Source organism: Gymnoscopelus microlampas (genome assembly GCF_963454915.1).
Source record: "Gymnoscopelus microlampas genome assembly, chromosome: 5".
Classification (NCBI taxonomy): domain Eukaryota; kingdom Metazoa; phylum Chordata; class Actinopteri; order Myctophiformes; family Myctophidae; genus Gymnoscopelus; species Gymnoscopelus microlampas.
In genome coordinates, this window is record NC_139942.1 from 899332 (window position 1) to 915787 (window position 16456).

Here is a 16456-nt window from a genome sequence, read left to right on the forward strand (position 1 = left end):
ATAACAGGTGCAGACAGGGGAGCTTGATGTGTGGAAACATTGAGAGGTTTCTGATGTGTATGTATATAATGAGAGCTAAGGTAATCCTTTTATTGGTTTGCCCATTGTATCTCATGTGACATTTTGTAGCTGAGTGCATATTGTGTTTATGTATTACATGCTTTGTGCATATTGTGAAATATCTGCTTTGTCATTGATCTGTAGGTCCATGTGGAACAAGCGGCACACTAGGGACCGCTGTTCCTTTTCCCTTTTGATTTATGTTTGATTTACTTTTTGTACCAGTCTTTTCCCTTTTTATATTTGCTCTCAACACTTTTAACCATTTCTATATAGGCAAATAAATGAAAGTACCATTTTGTAATCTTTTCTATAATAAACTACTTGCTATTTTTATAACCTACACTCTGGTCTGTCTTACATTTATTTAGCGGGGTAACATATATATTAAAAAAATATATTAGATTTTTTTCAAACATTGTTTTAGATGCTCCTTTTTTCCTTACATTTTTGTTTTTTTTACACGCACGCACGCAAACACGCACGCACGCACGCACACACACACACACACACACACACACACACACACACACACACACACACACACACACACACACACACACACACACACACACACACACACTCAATGAATTGATTAAAAAGTTCTGCTTTGTGATAAATAAATGTGTAACTAGTTATATTTGTATGCATATTTATAACAATTATGACAATATTATGATTATGATTATTATGTGTTTCATGATTAATCCTCCTCCACCAGGGGGCGAAAGGCAGTAAGGCATCAGCGCCTGTAGCCCTGAATCATGACTGTCATACCATGACAGTCAGGCCATGACAGTACTTGTTCCTGTTTTTTTAATATTTTACATTTACAACCAGCACAGCACATCTACATAAACGTTCAGATAAAGTTCTGACCGTACGGCCACGGATGTTACAAGTTAAAGAGCCCGGGTCTAACCGTATTTTCCGTATTGTTCAATAACAAAGCTTTTTAATCCGATTGCTGGCCATTTTCTTCGAATTTTCTTCATTATGCTTTCAACAACGTGCCCTATCGGTTGAAAGGTGTATTGCACCCTGATACATTATATAAAAACATAGAAAATGGCCGTTAATCAGAGTAAACAGATTTTTTATTGAACAATACAGAAAATACGGGTACTTAAACCTGGCGCTTTAACTTGTAACATCCGTGGCCGGGGGGTAAACACTTTATATGTGAAATCTGAACGTTTTTCTAGATGTACTGGTTGTAAATGTAACATTTTCAAAAAACAGGAACAAGTAGCGCCATGACGCTTGTGACGGACGAGTGAACCATGGCTACAGTGCCTGGATCCTTTACTGCGCATGCTTGAACCAGGTTGACCCGGAAGTAGTGCGTGTTGTTAGCGTAACAAAGCGCTCGGTGACAAAGGTCTCATGAAGGAGGTAAAATGTGTCAAATGGAGTCTGTACGGCTGTCGATAAATGAACACATGACGTCGGTGGGAGAGGAGATATTGTGTGTTTTGGAAAAACAGCGTGGTGTTGATGTTTTTTGTGTGAAGCTTAATGTCAGAGTGTTTGTGTTGGAGCGCCTCAGTGCGGCTGCAGAGTTCATGTTCAACCTCTTCCAGAGAGAGATAGAGACACTAGAGGAAACTCTACGCAAACTACACAGAGCAGGTTGGTTCATGCTTCATTTCATTACCATGTTTACATGCGTTCAACAGCAGCTTAGCTACTAGCCGTAGAATACGACTCTCATAGATGTATTTTATGATTCTGACATTTTCAATCTACGAGAGTCATAGACACTATCCCCCATGGCCAAATGGACTCTCAGCTCCTAGCCTCTCCGGGCTCCATACATGTACCAATGCAAAAATAAAGGTGCTTAACCCCACGCTCCAAATGTTAACTAACTGTCCAGAGTTCTAGTGCAATGTAATAATCCATATTTTTCAAAAAATAAGTGTTTTAATGCCGTCTGTGGGGGTGGGGGTGGGGGTGGGGGGGGGATGGGGGGGGGGTAGAGGGCATTAAAACACTTCTTTATTGAAGAATATGGATTATTACATTGTGGGGGTAAGCACCTTTATTTTTGCATTGGTACATGTATGGAGCCCGGACAGGCTAGGAGCTGAGAGTCCATTTGGCCATGGGGGATAGTGTCTACGACTCTCTCGTAGATTGAAAATGTCAGAATCATAAAATACATCTATGAGGGTTGCATTCTACGGCCACTTAGCTACATGTAGCTAAGATACTAGCTGGTCTACATTTCCCACTAGCTTGTGGGCAGGGGTGTGCTGTGGATTTTTGAGCTAGTGGAGCTCTGTTGTACTGATGTCACGTGCACGCGCACATGCACCCGCACGCATGTCCACCGCAGCCCACCTCTGCTTGTAGGCACCTTCACTGCATACAGATCAGAGCTTTCCGCCAATGAGGGGGTAGAAACAGCGGCGGTCACGCGGTTCATATAAACTAGAAATAGTTACAAGGAGCTGTAGACTTCAGAGCATTCCATAAACTTCCGGTTTAGGGCTTTGTCACTATTCGCCAATAGACGGCTTTGTAGAAGACCTGGCCCGATCTATCGGTCTGATACAGATGAAATGGGTCGGGAACTACATTTCCCAATTGCTTGTTTGTGGTTTGTGGACTACCGTTTGGAAGTGTGTTAAACTCTAAACTCTAAAAAGTTTACGGTGCAATTATCAGGTACATCTCTGTCTTTTCTGTTTACCGTTATTTATTGTCTTGCACCAGCGACTACTGGATCTACATAGCTCTTTGATACGGTAGCGTTGTGCTCCGAACTGTATGTAGTCCTACACAGGATTGTTGTCAATTAAAATAAGCAGTCTACCTCAAGTAGTCAACGGATTCATTGCTTTTTTCTGTCTACTATTATCCTAGCTAGACTTGACACAAAGCTCTAGTTCTCTGAGCTTTGTGTCAAGGCTAGCTGGGATGATAGTTTTGAAAGCAGAAATTCCAAAAAAAGAATATCTGCTATTTTTAGAAATATTAAAATGTTCACCTACAGTGAAGTCAAATAATGGCCGATATATCGGTCGGCTCTACCACACAACTCCCTGGAATCATTCGGGGCTGTTTCCTGGTAGCCTACATCAACAGCCCAACGCCATGACTACTAACACTGTTATTTATGAGACATCGCTGCCATTTGCCTAAAATGCGAGGAAAGACAGAATAAAAGTCACAGAACAAATAATTAATTTCTGACACACATCCGTTTTTAAACAGGAGATTTGCCGCCCATGCATTAATGGCAACCGTTTGTGTTGTCGAGTGAGGTCAGACCACAGCTCTCCTCAAGCCTTTCCTCAAAACTTTTGCTGATTTACGGAGAGAGAGAGAGAGAGAGAGACATCTGTTGGGGTATACATTAAGGTTGTGTGGTTTCCGAGATTTTAAACCTTTTGAAATGCCCCCCAAAACACTGCGGTACTCGGTTTATCCGTATTATTGATTTTAACGTGGCCAGTGGCTACCTGGTGTGAGATGACAGCTGTTAAATTGATGCAACCAGAGACTGATGTTTCAGTTTATCGCCATCAGATGGCTCCTTTCCCCAATACACACTCTACAAATGAACACATAATCATCTATTTAATGATTTGTTAATGCCGACCCATTCAAACAAAGCAAGATTACGTTTCCAGCTAACATTTGACAAAATGACCAATTAGACAAGCTGCTATTGGTAAAGGATAAAATGAAAGCAGTTAGTTTCCTTTCAGTGTATTCAAAGAACGAACAGATCATTATAGGGAGAAACAACGACACTTTATTGACTGACTCCAGGACGACAGAAAATTGTATACAAAACATTTGTATTGCCACACGAGGCTATGGTAGGCACAATGTTTTACCTACAACAATAACAGAATAACACAAAAAAGCCCTAGGTATTGTGGAATGTTTAACAATCATTGTAAACCGTACCTCTGTACAATCTGCAAACTGTTAATACAGTATTCATTAGGACGTTTTTTTAATAACAAATACGAATATTGTACACAACACAGTGCAAGTTTGTAGCCTAACAGTAGGCTTAATACCAAAACGCAATACCCGTCTTAATTGCTTTCAGCTGGCTGAGCTCAACCACCACCCTGTCTATGTCCTTCTCGAAACGGAAAAGAGAATTGATGTCCGTGATCGGGACATAGACAGGGGGAAGCACCTGTGTTCCAAGCAGCAACACTGACCCAATGGAAAGATGCCACGTTTGTCCCTTCAGGATAAGGCCCGTGCAATAGGGCAAGTGGAAGCTGGGGTTCCATTATGCAGAGTGGCAGCATTATTTGGTGTCAGACCTGGTACCATTTCCAAACTTAGAACCAAGTTCTGTGAGAGTGGTGAAGTCAAAGGAAGACAACAACCCAAGAAGACCGGTTCCTCACACTTGCTTCACTGAGGAACCATTTCTTCCAGAAATGTACAGGCAAGATTTGCACAACGGAACCAAAGACAGATGTCAAAGTTGCAGGACCCATGCTCAGGTGCCAGTCACACACCTGTGACTGGCACACACCTGCCTGCAAATGGTACCAGGGCTAACATCAAATAATGCGTTATCTGCATAACGGAACACCATCTTCACTTGCACAGGCCTTAACCTGAAGGGACAAACGTGGCATCTTTCCATGGGGGCAGTGTTGCTGCTTGGAGCATACACAAACTCAACAAAGTTGCAAGACCCATGTTCAGGTGCCAGTCACACAACAGAACACACCAACACACCAACAGAAGCATATTGGGGGATTTTGGCAAATTCTTTGGAGGCACTACCCACATGTTTAGTTGTATTACTCATTCCACAATTGCACGATCCTTACAAGTTATACCTCGTTGTAAAGGTGACTAATCAACGATAAAAATGATAGAAAACACAATACCAATTGGTATTATTGAAGGGGATAAATGAATCGACCGCAGTTACGTTTCCAAACTTTTTGTGGGCAGTTTACATGCTGGATACATCCAGCTGACTGGACACACTAATGACAGCTACAAGTTAGACACCACCACAATGGTCTGGTCTTTAATTAACATCAGAGGCACTATGCCTTGTTTCATCACGTCAGTTGCATGGTGGGAGACTGTATCATCCTCTTTGGAGGATACAACACATTCATATTCAATTATGGCGATAAGACCAGTCGTCATCATGTTAGACTTGAGTCCTAGTCTGAAGACATTATGCAAGCTAGCAGTTATTCAGTATGGTCTGGAGCAGTCTGGACTCCCATGCAACGTCAGGTGGGAAGTGGCAGCTATGACTGCCAACAGAAACAGAAAAAAACAGAGTGTGCCAGCTGCCATTGAGTACACAAACAGAAGAAAAAACAAATAAACGGCAATTCCACTAACACAAAAGGCATTTTAAAACAACTTTTATGGTCATTAAAAGTGGGTAAATTTACTGGCCATTTTTTCCCTTCACCTCAGTGATGCTAATGGAACTCTGTGCAAGCGCCTCATTCCTAGTCTCGCGTCACCAGACTACTATTCCACAATCTCTGAATGCTATATAGAGTCTGGAACTCCACTTCCCGAAAGCTGTGTAACGGAAGTTGTTCAGACCGGAAAAACATTCGACCAATCACGACGCGGTGCCCGCGGACCTGTAGTCCTAGTGGAAACAGAACCGAGGCGGAAGCATAGTCATAGGAGCGGTAGATTCATGTTATTTGTGCGAGGATTGTGTATCACAGAAAACTGAGAAAGGCATCATGGAATTAACGCCGAAAAAACTGTGAAAGAAGACACTAGTAGACATAAACGATGTTTATGAGATTCGTTGATTCCAGTCGGACTCCTTTGCTCCACTGCACAATGCTGAAACGGACGTGGGTAGGGGAGGGGCATCCGCTTTCCCCTTACACATGATCAGAGCTTCCGGGTCCCAGACTGTATGCTGGAAACATTTGTAAATTGTGGGAGGCAACAGTCTGGCCACGCGAGACTACCTCATTCCTAACAGCATCACTGCCGTGGCAGTAACGGTAAAGAATACTGGTGTAACAACTCTCCCATGACGACAAGCTAAACCAGGGGTCGGCAACCTTTTTGACATGAAGTGCCATGTTTTTATTTTCTTGATAGTCAGTATGTCAACATGAAGATTAATTATGACACAACATCAAAATGTAATATTTCCAACTGATTTTGATAGGCTATACATAATGACCTTTATTTATTTATTTTCTTTAGAAATATTTTCTTTTACGTCAGGATGTAATAATTGGACTCACCTACCCACCTATCTCCTAGACTCCCTCCCCAGTCAGAGTTATCAGTTTGAATTAATGTAGAATTATTTGCAGGATGTAATTTGCAAATAGATGTGAGTGAACTTAATTTAACCGTCTAAACATTTTTTTTTTTTGAAAGAAAAACACTCTAACACCAGTGTGCCAGTGATCACCCTCCTCTGTGCCAATGTTGGCACCCGTGCCTACCCCTGAGCAAAACTGTAACTATTTGAGCCGACTGCCAGAATATATTCTATGTTTGAGAAACCCTGCGTACTGCTGTTTTGAATATATAGGTAATTTCAGTACTTGCATATAGTGGAGTCACAAATGGAGGTTCCGTGACCATCCTTTGGCAAGGATGGTTTGACGATTGATTTGACCTCTATGGACCCTTTAAAAAAGATTTAGCCCCCAGGTCCCTCCCAAAAATCCCGGCATTTTTTGCTAGACAGCCAAATTCAAAATGGCGCCCGGCACCATCTCTAAAAATTAACTTTTGATCTGGATGACCTAGAATCATGTATGAAGGCACTTTTCCATACAAGTCAACCATGAGGATTCCAGATCTGACACAATTTTAATTGTAAGACCTCGTTTTGACTCTGAAATTCAAGATGGCCGACATCCAGTAGAGTAAAAACGTATACCCAGGGGGCAAAGGGGGGTATGCTGCATTTGCCCTGCCATAAAAGGTTGGCCACCAGAAATAATATCTATGACCCAGTAGGATCACAACCTATATGGACAACAAGGTCACCTTGCTGCTGGAAATCCAATATGGCCGCCTCAATATTTATCAGAAAATAGCTTTGGCAATAACTTTTGAACCAGATGGGCTAGAAATAAAAACTTGGTGTCTATTTCATGGTTTCAGAGCATGAGAAACTCAATGGAATACTTATCTTTATGATTGGGTGTGTCTGGACCTTTCATTTGCATATTTCCAAGATGGACGCCACGCGAAAATGAGTTTTACTATGACTTTTACAGTGACAGCTGGCTGTTATGGCAAAAAGTCTGCTTTTTAAGCAATATGAACACATTTGGTCAGTTTGAGCTTTAATTTATATGTTGTCAATATGGCTGCAGTCATAAATAATGTATGGTATTACATTTTCCCTCAGATTTATTGATTTATAGATCTATAGTTGTGGGGATGATTGCAGAGAAAAATCGGAGAAAAAGCCCACAATGTATAATGTATCATTTTAATAAACTAAATACAATATAAACAGACACATGCACACTCCAAGACTTGCCAAAAACTTCAACTTTAGGGCTATACAAATTAACATAGTGGTATGCATTCAAGTAACATAACAAAAGATAGACTACTTAGTGACAAATAGAGTAAAGGCGGAGTTGAGGTTTCCTACAAAAGGTTCATTTTGACCTCTATGGTGCCAAGCCAATGATACTATGGTACAATGCTATTCACTGTCACTGTTGTCATGTGTTGCACTGATCTTGCTGCATCATGTCTCTAGTCCCTGGCAACGGCATCCTAAGTAGCATGGAATTGCCTTCTTTGCACGGGAACAGTTTTTCTGGCAGCCTTTGATACAGCTGCATGATATTGCCTTGTTCGTTGACACAGGCCAGGCTGGCTCGGTAGATGCAAGGGGGACTGCATTGCTAGCACTGAGAGACCATCCATACTCTGTGAAAGAAGGAATATCCGGCTTGGCGATATGTGCACATTTATCTATTATGGTTGCTAGAACAGCTCTTCTCAGGTGCAGGTCAAAGGCATTCTCTGTCGGGGGAGGAGCTTTAAGAGGGTTGATCTATTATTGAGGAACTTGTACACTCTAAGCTTACTCAGGTCAAAATCCTCCTGGTGGTCCGCTTTGGATGTATATACAGCAATTGTGAGGTCTCGTGCCTTATTGATGGACGTCATCTGAGAGGGAATCATAAGAGTTTTCACCAAACTCCTCAAGTGCAGAGATCCAGACGCATGATGGCCTTGAACCATGCCTTCTTCCCAGTGAAGAAGGGATAGCTGGTGGTACAGTATCTCTGCCACTTAAACTATGGATAAAGGGCAGGGCACGACACTGTGGGAGCCCCAGTGCTGATACCATTTGATGGATAGGAAGGTATGAATTTTGCTCTGTTCTCACCCACAGCTCTGGAAGGCATCTGAGATGGGTTGCTGCATAGTAAAGGCACATGATGATGATGTCTGTGTCATTGGCATGGATGACAACTCTGTCAACTTTGTCATTCTGGACACTGTACAGGGTGTGGAGTATTATTCTTGTATCAGCCTCCTGTTGTGTGGATTCTAGTGCAGGGACATCTTCAATAGACCCCTCCTTGATCACCACACTCCCTGTCTCTTCTTTAAACCCCCCACCCAGGTAAAGATGTGTTGGACCAAGGGCCGACTTACGTTTCTCATTTTCACACCATTCGTCACAGAGGAAACTCAATAGGTTTGCCTTGTTAGCTGACACAGCAAAAAACTCCTGAGGATCTGGAGCTTGTAATGCATACTGACTTCATATTCTTTGGTAGGTTTTGGTCAAGCATATCTGTGTTCTTGCTCAGCTGTCTTAAGACTAGGTCCACTGTACCGGTCAAAACAGAAGTGAATGATCTCTGTGCCAGCAGGCACATCATTCAACAGCAGACGTTGGTATCGTTCAGCGATTGTTCCAAATGCTTCACCTTTCAGGAACGACCAATGGCGCATGGCATACATGGCATCAATAACTACTGCTGTTTTTATGTCTTCTGTAGGCAGGTCAGGGATGCATGCAACTTTGGTCTCCTCTTTCAGGACCTTAACAAGGCTTGCCTTGGTACCTGTTCTCATCCTGCCATCTTCCTGGAAGAGGGAAGGGGGGAAGTCACTGCACTCGTGGTTGCCTATAAAGTCAACAAGGTTGAGTTCTCCACCACTGGCTATGATTTGGGTCATGCGCAGGAGGGCAGTAATTTCATTGCTCTTGCCATGTGCTGAGGTTTTCCCCTTAGATTTTTTAGATTTTGTGTTTTGAGTGTAGAAAGTGTTAAGCTTCATTATGCTTGTCTTCTTCTGTTCTTCGGTTTTCCCCTTAGATTTTTTAGATTTTGTGTTTTGAGTGTAGAAAGTGTTAAGCTTCATTATGCTTGTCTTCTTCTGTTCACTGGACAGTGACTCACACAGTGTCTTCAGACCCAGTTCTTTAACACTCATCAAGTCGTCCTTGACTGTGGAATCAGCACACTGTCCTGTAGATATGTTGATCATGGATGATGTGCTCACTGTAAATGGGTTAGTCTCCACTGCTGCCTTGACTACCATCTCTGCATCCCGGATTACACGACTCTGACCAGACTCATGGTGTGGGTCTGCCATATTGACAACATATAAATTAAAGCTCAAACTGACCAAATGTGTTCATATTACTTAAAAAGCAGACTTTTTGCCATAACAGCCAGCTGTCACTGTAAAAGTCATAGTAAAACTCATTTTCGCGTGGCGTCCATCTTGGAAATATGCAAATGAAAGGTCCAGACACACCCAACCATAAAGATAAGTATTCCATTGACTTTCTCATGCTCTGAAACCATGAAATAGACACCAAGTTTTTATTTCTAGCCCATCTGGTTCAAAAGTTATTGCCAAAGCTATTTTCTGATAATATTGAGGCGGCCATATTGGATTTCCAGCAGCAAGGTGACCTTGTTGTCCATATAGGTTGTGATCCTACTGGGTCATAGATATTATTTCTGGTGGCCAACCTTTTATGGCAGGGCAAATGCAGCATACCCCCCTTTGCCCCCTGGGTATACGTTTTACTCTACTGGATGTCGGCCATCTTGAATTTCGGAGTCAAAACGAGGTCTTACAATTAAAATTGTGTCAGATCTGGAATCCTCATGGTTGACTTGTATGGAAAAGTGCCTTCATACATGATTCTAGGTCATCCAGATCAAAAGTTAATTTTTAGAGATGGCGCCGGGCGCCATTTTGAATTTGGCTGTCTAGCAAAAAATGCCGGGATTTTTGGGAGGGACCTGGGGGCTAAATCTTTTTTAAAGGGTCCATAGAGGTCAAATCAATCGTCAAACCATCCTTGCCAAAGGATGGTCACGGAACCTCCATTTGTGACTCCACTAATAGTACATTAAAGTCTTACTATACTTTGTTTGACAAATAGAACATGATTTTCTTTACTTTAAAAAGAGACAATATAATGACACTCGTCTGGTGATCGTGACGAAACAAAGCAATAAGTACAGTAGGAGAATCAATTTGATTCAATGAGAAAGGCACCTTGTGTGGTTTGTTGATGCTACCTCTTCTCTCCTCCTTCTGTCTGTGTGTAAAGAGGTTTCTCCTGAACATGAGGAGAGGAGCCCCAGTCTGGTCCAGGAGGAACCACAACCTCCACATGAGAGGAGCCCTAGTCGGGTCCAGGAGGAACCACAACCTCCACAACATGAGGAGAGGAACCCCAGTCTGGTCCAGGAGGAACCAGCACCTCCACAGGTTAAAGACGAACTTGAAGAGGAGGCCAGTGTGTCAATATTGACATTACTACATGGGACGACCAGCTGTGACACTCTCTCAGGTAAAAAAAAATGATCCCTTTGTCAGTACAAGACTAAGCATCCACACTGAACTGATGGGTCACCTCCTAAGAGTTTTAACTGATCACCTCCTCACTTGCACAACCAGATTAGGAGCGTAATCACACATACTACGTGAATTAAACCCACTAACAGAATTGGTCCTGGTTGAAGTAGTCCGGGGCGGGTCATGAAAAAACCCGACCCGCGCATCACTAGTGTGTGTGCAAATTACCGCATACAGTAAGCGGGCTCTACACAGGATTGGATCACTGTGCAGTAAATAAACCCCCCCCTCACAACCAACCAAACCACACACACTTGACATGAGGAGCACAGGCTGACACATTATCAGGATAGTTAGTTTAGTTATTAGTTATAGTTATGTTGTGTTTGTATTTATAGTTCAATTCATAAGTAGTTTGAACAAAACATAATTACAAAAGCAATTGGCTTGAAGCTTGGGGATGTATTTTGGGACTGCCCTGTCTTGTAAAAAATAGAAAAAATAACACTCCTTTATACTCTCTGTATCCATCCGTTTTACATTAAATCTTCGTCTACAACCCGTACAACATCAATGTCCTTATTCTATTCCTTCAATCCAGACCAGCGTGTGGAGTCCAGCCTGCAGGTGAGGATGAGTTCTCCAGAACCCTTCGTGACTGTTTATATTAAAGAGGAACCTGAAGATGACCTGGACATCAGTAAGTTTCATTTTATTCTGTTCTGTTGTAGGGTTATCACCTTATCATAATTTCAGTGATACAGTATGTAGTCTTAATCAGTCTTAATACAATTGTTCTGCTTTTTGCATCTCATTGTATTGCCACTTCCAAAATACATTTTACTTCAATGCAGTTATCACATTGAACTTTTAAATTGACTATTGCTGTAAAAAAGGAAATATTTTCACGTTAATTTCCACCTTCATTTCATTTCATTTCATTTCACACAGACTCATTTAATGTACTGTACCTTCAAAAGTATTAGGTGACACAATTCCACATTACTCAATTGACAGCCCTATCTCTCATTCATGTATTTATTTATTTCAATGTGTGCACTTAATACTGTCTGTAACTCACTGTTGTCTCGTTTCCATACTGCAACTTTAATTTCAACCACCAAATGAAATGGTAATCTACAAGTATGGATATGACAACACATGAGTTACGCCAAGAAATAGAAGCATCCAAATGATAGAACAGCCTTTATTTTATGAAAAAAATAAATGAGGTAGATTGCAGACTGCAGTCACAGTGAACACACCAGAACAAAACAAGTCTGACTGAGCGTACATTTAACATAATTAATGAATAGGTAATGAAATGTAATGATTTATTTGAATAACACTTTTTGAAACAACGTTAATGTTGTCCAGGTCAGGGAACTGATTTGTGTGTGATAATGAGGTGCGATGGAGAAACCCCTGATACTGACTAAACATTATATAGCAACGACTGTTATTAGTACCTATTTTAACAAAAAATATAACATTTGAACAATATAATAAATGTTGTACTGTAGCACAATATAATAAATGTTGTACTGTAGCTATGGTCATGTCATAAGGGGGCTTCAAACCCATAAATGTAGTGCAGTCAGTGTAAAAAAATAGAAAAACAAAAGAGCAGCCACATATAACATTTCTAAACTGATTTTGTCCTAGTCCAGTGGTTCTCAAAGTTGGGGTCCGGGGACCCCCAGGGGTCCTCAACACGCGTCATAGCGTGTTGACAGCTTATAGATATTTTGGGCACATAAACAATGGGGCACGACAGAGTATATATTATACTAACCATTTTTGACTGGAGGACAGTCATTTCGCTTTTTTTTTTCAGGAAAGCAGAAAAACTTTTCTTTTGCAAAGAAATTATCAAAATGAGTTTATTGCCCAGTTAGACTCTTCACATACTAGAGTATGTCTGACAGAAGTTTCAGAGCTTAAATCAACATGTAAATATGAAATAAATGCATAAACATGCAGTCAAATATAAGGTTAGAGCTAGCATTTGCTAGCATTGCTAACCACATCCTCAGTTTCCATCCAAACATCGCAAAATCGTGGTAAAATCCGATCGTTTTGAAAGGTATCACTAGTCTGTTGGCTTGTGTCTAATGTAAATATCAAATAAAGATGTATTAACAATCATATTTTGTTAAAACTGTTGTGAAAATGTATCTCTGTTTGTCCTCCTGGGCCACTGGTTCTAGCCGGTTCAAAGAGAGCCTTGGGAACAAAATAAATGCTTCCCCCGCTATGCATGATGAGATTGATAGCCCAGTAGTGCTACTCTGAATAAGAGCCATTGAAGTGGTGTTTTCTCGACTCAAGAGTTTTATCTTGATTTAACTTGACTTCAGCTCTATAAGCTGTAGTTTCAAAACTATTCACTCAGTCTTATTAACCAATATATCATTATTTTGCTATGATTCCCTGCTTTCATATGACATGAAAAAATGAAAATGAAAAAAATGCTAGATGACTGTCTCCCAGTAAAATTTGGTCACAGGGTTAGGGTTAATACTAAGCATTTTGGAAATCAAATAAGCCTGTAACCTTAGCCTGTAACATTACGTGGTCAACAATAGACACGTAACTTGCTTGTAGCTTACGTTAATACATACATCTACGTTTAACAAGACAGCAGCGAAACTGGAAACACCAGATGTTTCAAAAACATACTGTCATGGATGATCCATTCATCCGTCATCATCATTAGCAAATGCCAAGTTAGACATGTTTGTTTAATTTCGAAGTTTGTATAATTAAATAAACGTTATGATGGAAGGCACCAGCAGCTGTTGCGCTTGTCTAGAGACTGAGGCCGATTGGAAGCACGCCCCGGAAATTCAGTTGTGCATGACAAGGAAAGGACAATGATGTCGGTCATTTAATTCATTAATGCACCAAATAAAGTGTGAAATAAAGATTGTTCACAAATTAAAGTCAAAGGTCAATATATTTGATTTCTTTATCTATTGAGCAGAAGAACAAAATTCCTTTCCAGTTATTTCTAAATACAATATACAACAACAAACATTAGAATCAATTCAACAGCATAACCTTGGTGTGTTTTCCAGACATTCCACCCTGGAAAAATGCATTTCAGGGAGTAGCTGACCTTAAGATGATCATTCCTCCCTGTAGAAATACGGTATGTGATGCCATGTCATGCACTGGGGGGGAAAAAACACACAGTCACATCTGTCTTAGTGTACATCACAATAGACTAATCTCTTAATAATAATAATAATAATAATAATAATAATGATGTACTGTGCTTCTGAAAATGTACTCATTATTAGAACATGACTAAGGCAGGCTGAGCGGGATGGTTGGACTGTAACTGGAGGCTGAGTTGATTGGTTGGGTGGTGGAGGTGGAGGTATGACGATGTCTAATCACGAATGTTCCGTCTTTTGCAAACGTTCTAGCAGTTTGTATCAACATGATTTAGAAGTGTTTTTTGTGAGACAGCTGGCTTCTGAATTCTGTCTTTTTGTGACGCACGATGCTGCTCTTTCTACATCACAATTGGAATTTGGAAGTCCCTCAAGATTACAGTAGTAGAAACATTGTCCAAAACCTCTAAATGTAACTGTTCTATGGCATCCTTTTTTGTGCTATTTGTTAATCGCACAACCTGCTCTGGGCTGACTTGATCTTTGTCAGGTATTTAAAGACAATTGTGTCAATTCCAGAACCTTTTGGAAACTTTTCACATAAAGTTTCTGGTGTCTTTGAACAATTGCTGTCTTGTGTGAGGGGTTATTTGACCGTCCTCTCCTTTCAACAGTTTCGATGCAAGGCACTAAGGGTGTCACGATACTCGATGCGTAACGCAGATCGCATTTGAGCACAAGTGTGTTGCCTGCGATGTATGAGAAAGTAAGGCAAGAGTTGCTAAATAATTACTACACTTAATATAGTTACTGTAGAATTAACTAAAACGCTCCTCCTCAGAGCACAGATCTCCGCCAGGCTGGGTTGTCTACACAGCTAGGACCCACAAACTTTGGAAGTCAGTCATAGCCACTTAGACTTGTTAACTAATCTTCTTAAAGAAGAATCTGAAAATGTCCATGACAGCTGATAAAACCCAACGTTTATATTATTAATATGTTAAACATTGTATTATTCTAGACTCTCATTTGTAATGTATAATTCTTATAAAAAATAAAATGTATTTATTGAGAAACAAGTGTTTTTCTTTACAAATCAAGAGACAATAGCCTTAATATTTAAATGTAATAAAAATCGAATATCGAATCGAATTGTGAGCTTAAAATCAAAAGCTGAATCGAATCGTAGATTAGGCGTATCGTGACACCCTATGTAAAGCTGTTTATCTGGTCGTTGAACTTCAGTGTTGGTTACATCTAACTCTTCTATGTTTTGCACTTCTCTCAGTGTCTTGGGATCAATTAATCTGTTGGCTAGATCATGCAGAAGCTCTCCAACACTCCAAACTGGTGGACAGGTGCCTTGTTTTGGAAAACTAAATACAATTTGTCAAAACACTGTTTGACATTGTGCAAAAAAGGTTGCCATAAAGAGACATTACACTACTTTTGAGGTTGAACTCATTATTTTAAATTCCTACAGATTACAGTAAGATGGCTCCAGTCAGTGCGGCTGAGAGACAAAGACAATGTCGCGCACGACGGAATGCGGACCCCGAGAGAAGAGAGCGACATCTTCAAAAAGAAAGAGAGAGATGGAAGCAGAAGCTGCCAAAGAGGAAAAGGGTTCAGGAGTTGAATGAGCAAGACCAAAGTCACAGGCGCAGACTCTGGAGAGAGCAACAACAATGGTCGAGGCTTAAGAGAAAGGCCTTAGATCCACAGCCAGAGCCAGGGCCAGGACCTTCAAGGTTAGCCACTTAAGCCCTGACCAGAATTGTCTCTGTACCTCTACACAGAATGTCTTTGCCAAAAAATAGCCGATCTACAAGTAAAAAAGTTGTCGCATTGCAACAAGTTTTGAGGTTGTAGAGCTACTATTTTTCTTTTGGCAAATGTTCCCCCCAGAATGCGCAAGTGATTAGAAAAGACTACCATCACAGTACCACTTCACATTACAGCAATTACTGGTAATATCTACATGATTACCTAGCAAATCACATGCAATTACTGTTTTATGTGTGACATGATTTGGTACCACAGTTACTTTACATTGTACTATTCAGTTAAATGTCGAGTGATTTTTAAATGTGCCTGTAGCACAGTAAATTGTACTTCATACATTGTGAAGTAATATTTCCATAGAACTACACAGTAACTGAATAGAGTAATGTAACTTGCTTAATGACTGTTACATGTTTATGTGTGTGATGTAGGTAGCAGGCAAAATATAGAGGGACAAAAGTGTTCCAAAAAAGAGAATAAGAAACTGCAGAACAAAGTGAAAAAGCTGCGAGGAGCCCTGGCATCTGAACATAACTTGAGGTTAGGGACCAGCGACAAAAGCAGTGGCGTAGCGCAAAACCGCGGGGCCCCAACGCAAGGACGGGGGGGGGGGGGGGGGGCTTCGCAAAGGGCAATGGAGATGGTGCTGGGTACGGTGCGTTAAATGGACTTTG

At 40.9% G+C, this 16456-nt stretch overlaps 1 protein-coding gene across 1 annotated transcript; it reads left to right on the forward strand.

Annotated features, from left to right (window-relative positions):
• Positions 1–1484: 1484 nt before the first annotated feature.
• Positions 1485–14715, forward strand: LOC311045999 (uncharacterized protein; the record flags this gene model as incomplete). The annotated part of the gene is made up of 4 exons (XM_084058069.1): positions 1485–1692; positions 10628–10870; positions 11477–11575; positions 14672–14715. The coding sequence occupies exons 1-4, from the start codon at positions 1503–1505 to the stop codon at positions 14713–14715; spliced, it is 576 nt and encodes a 191-aa protein (XP_083914195.1). The 5' UTR covers positions 1485–1502.
• Positions 14716–16456: the final 1741 nt, after the last annotated feature.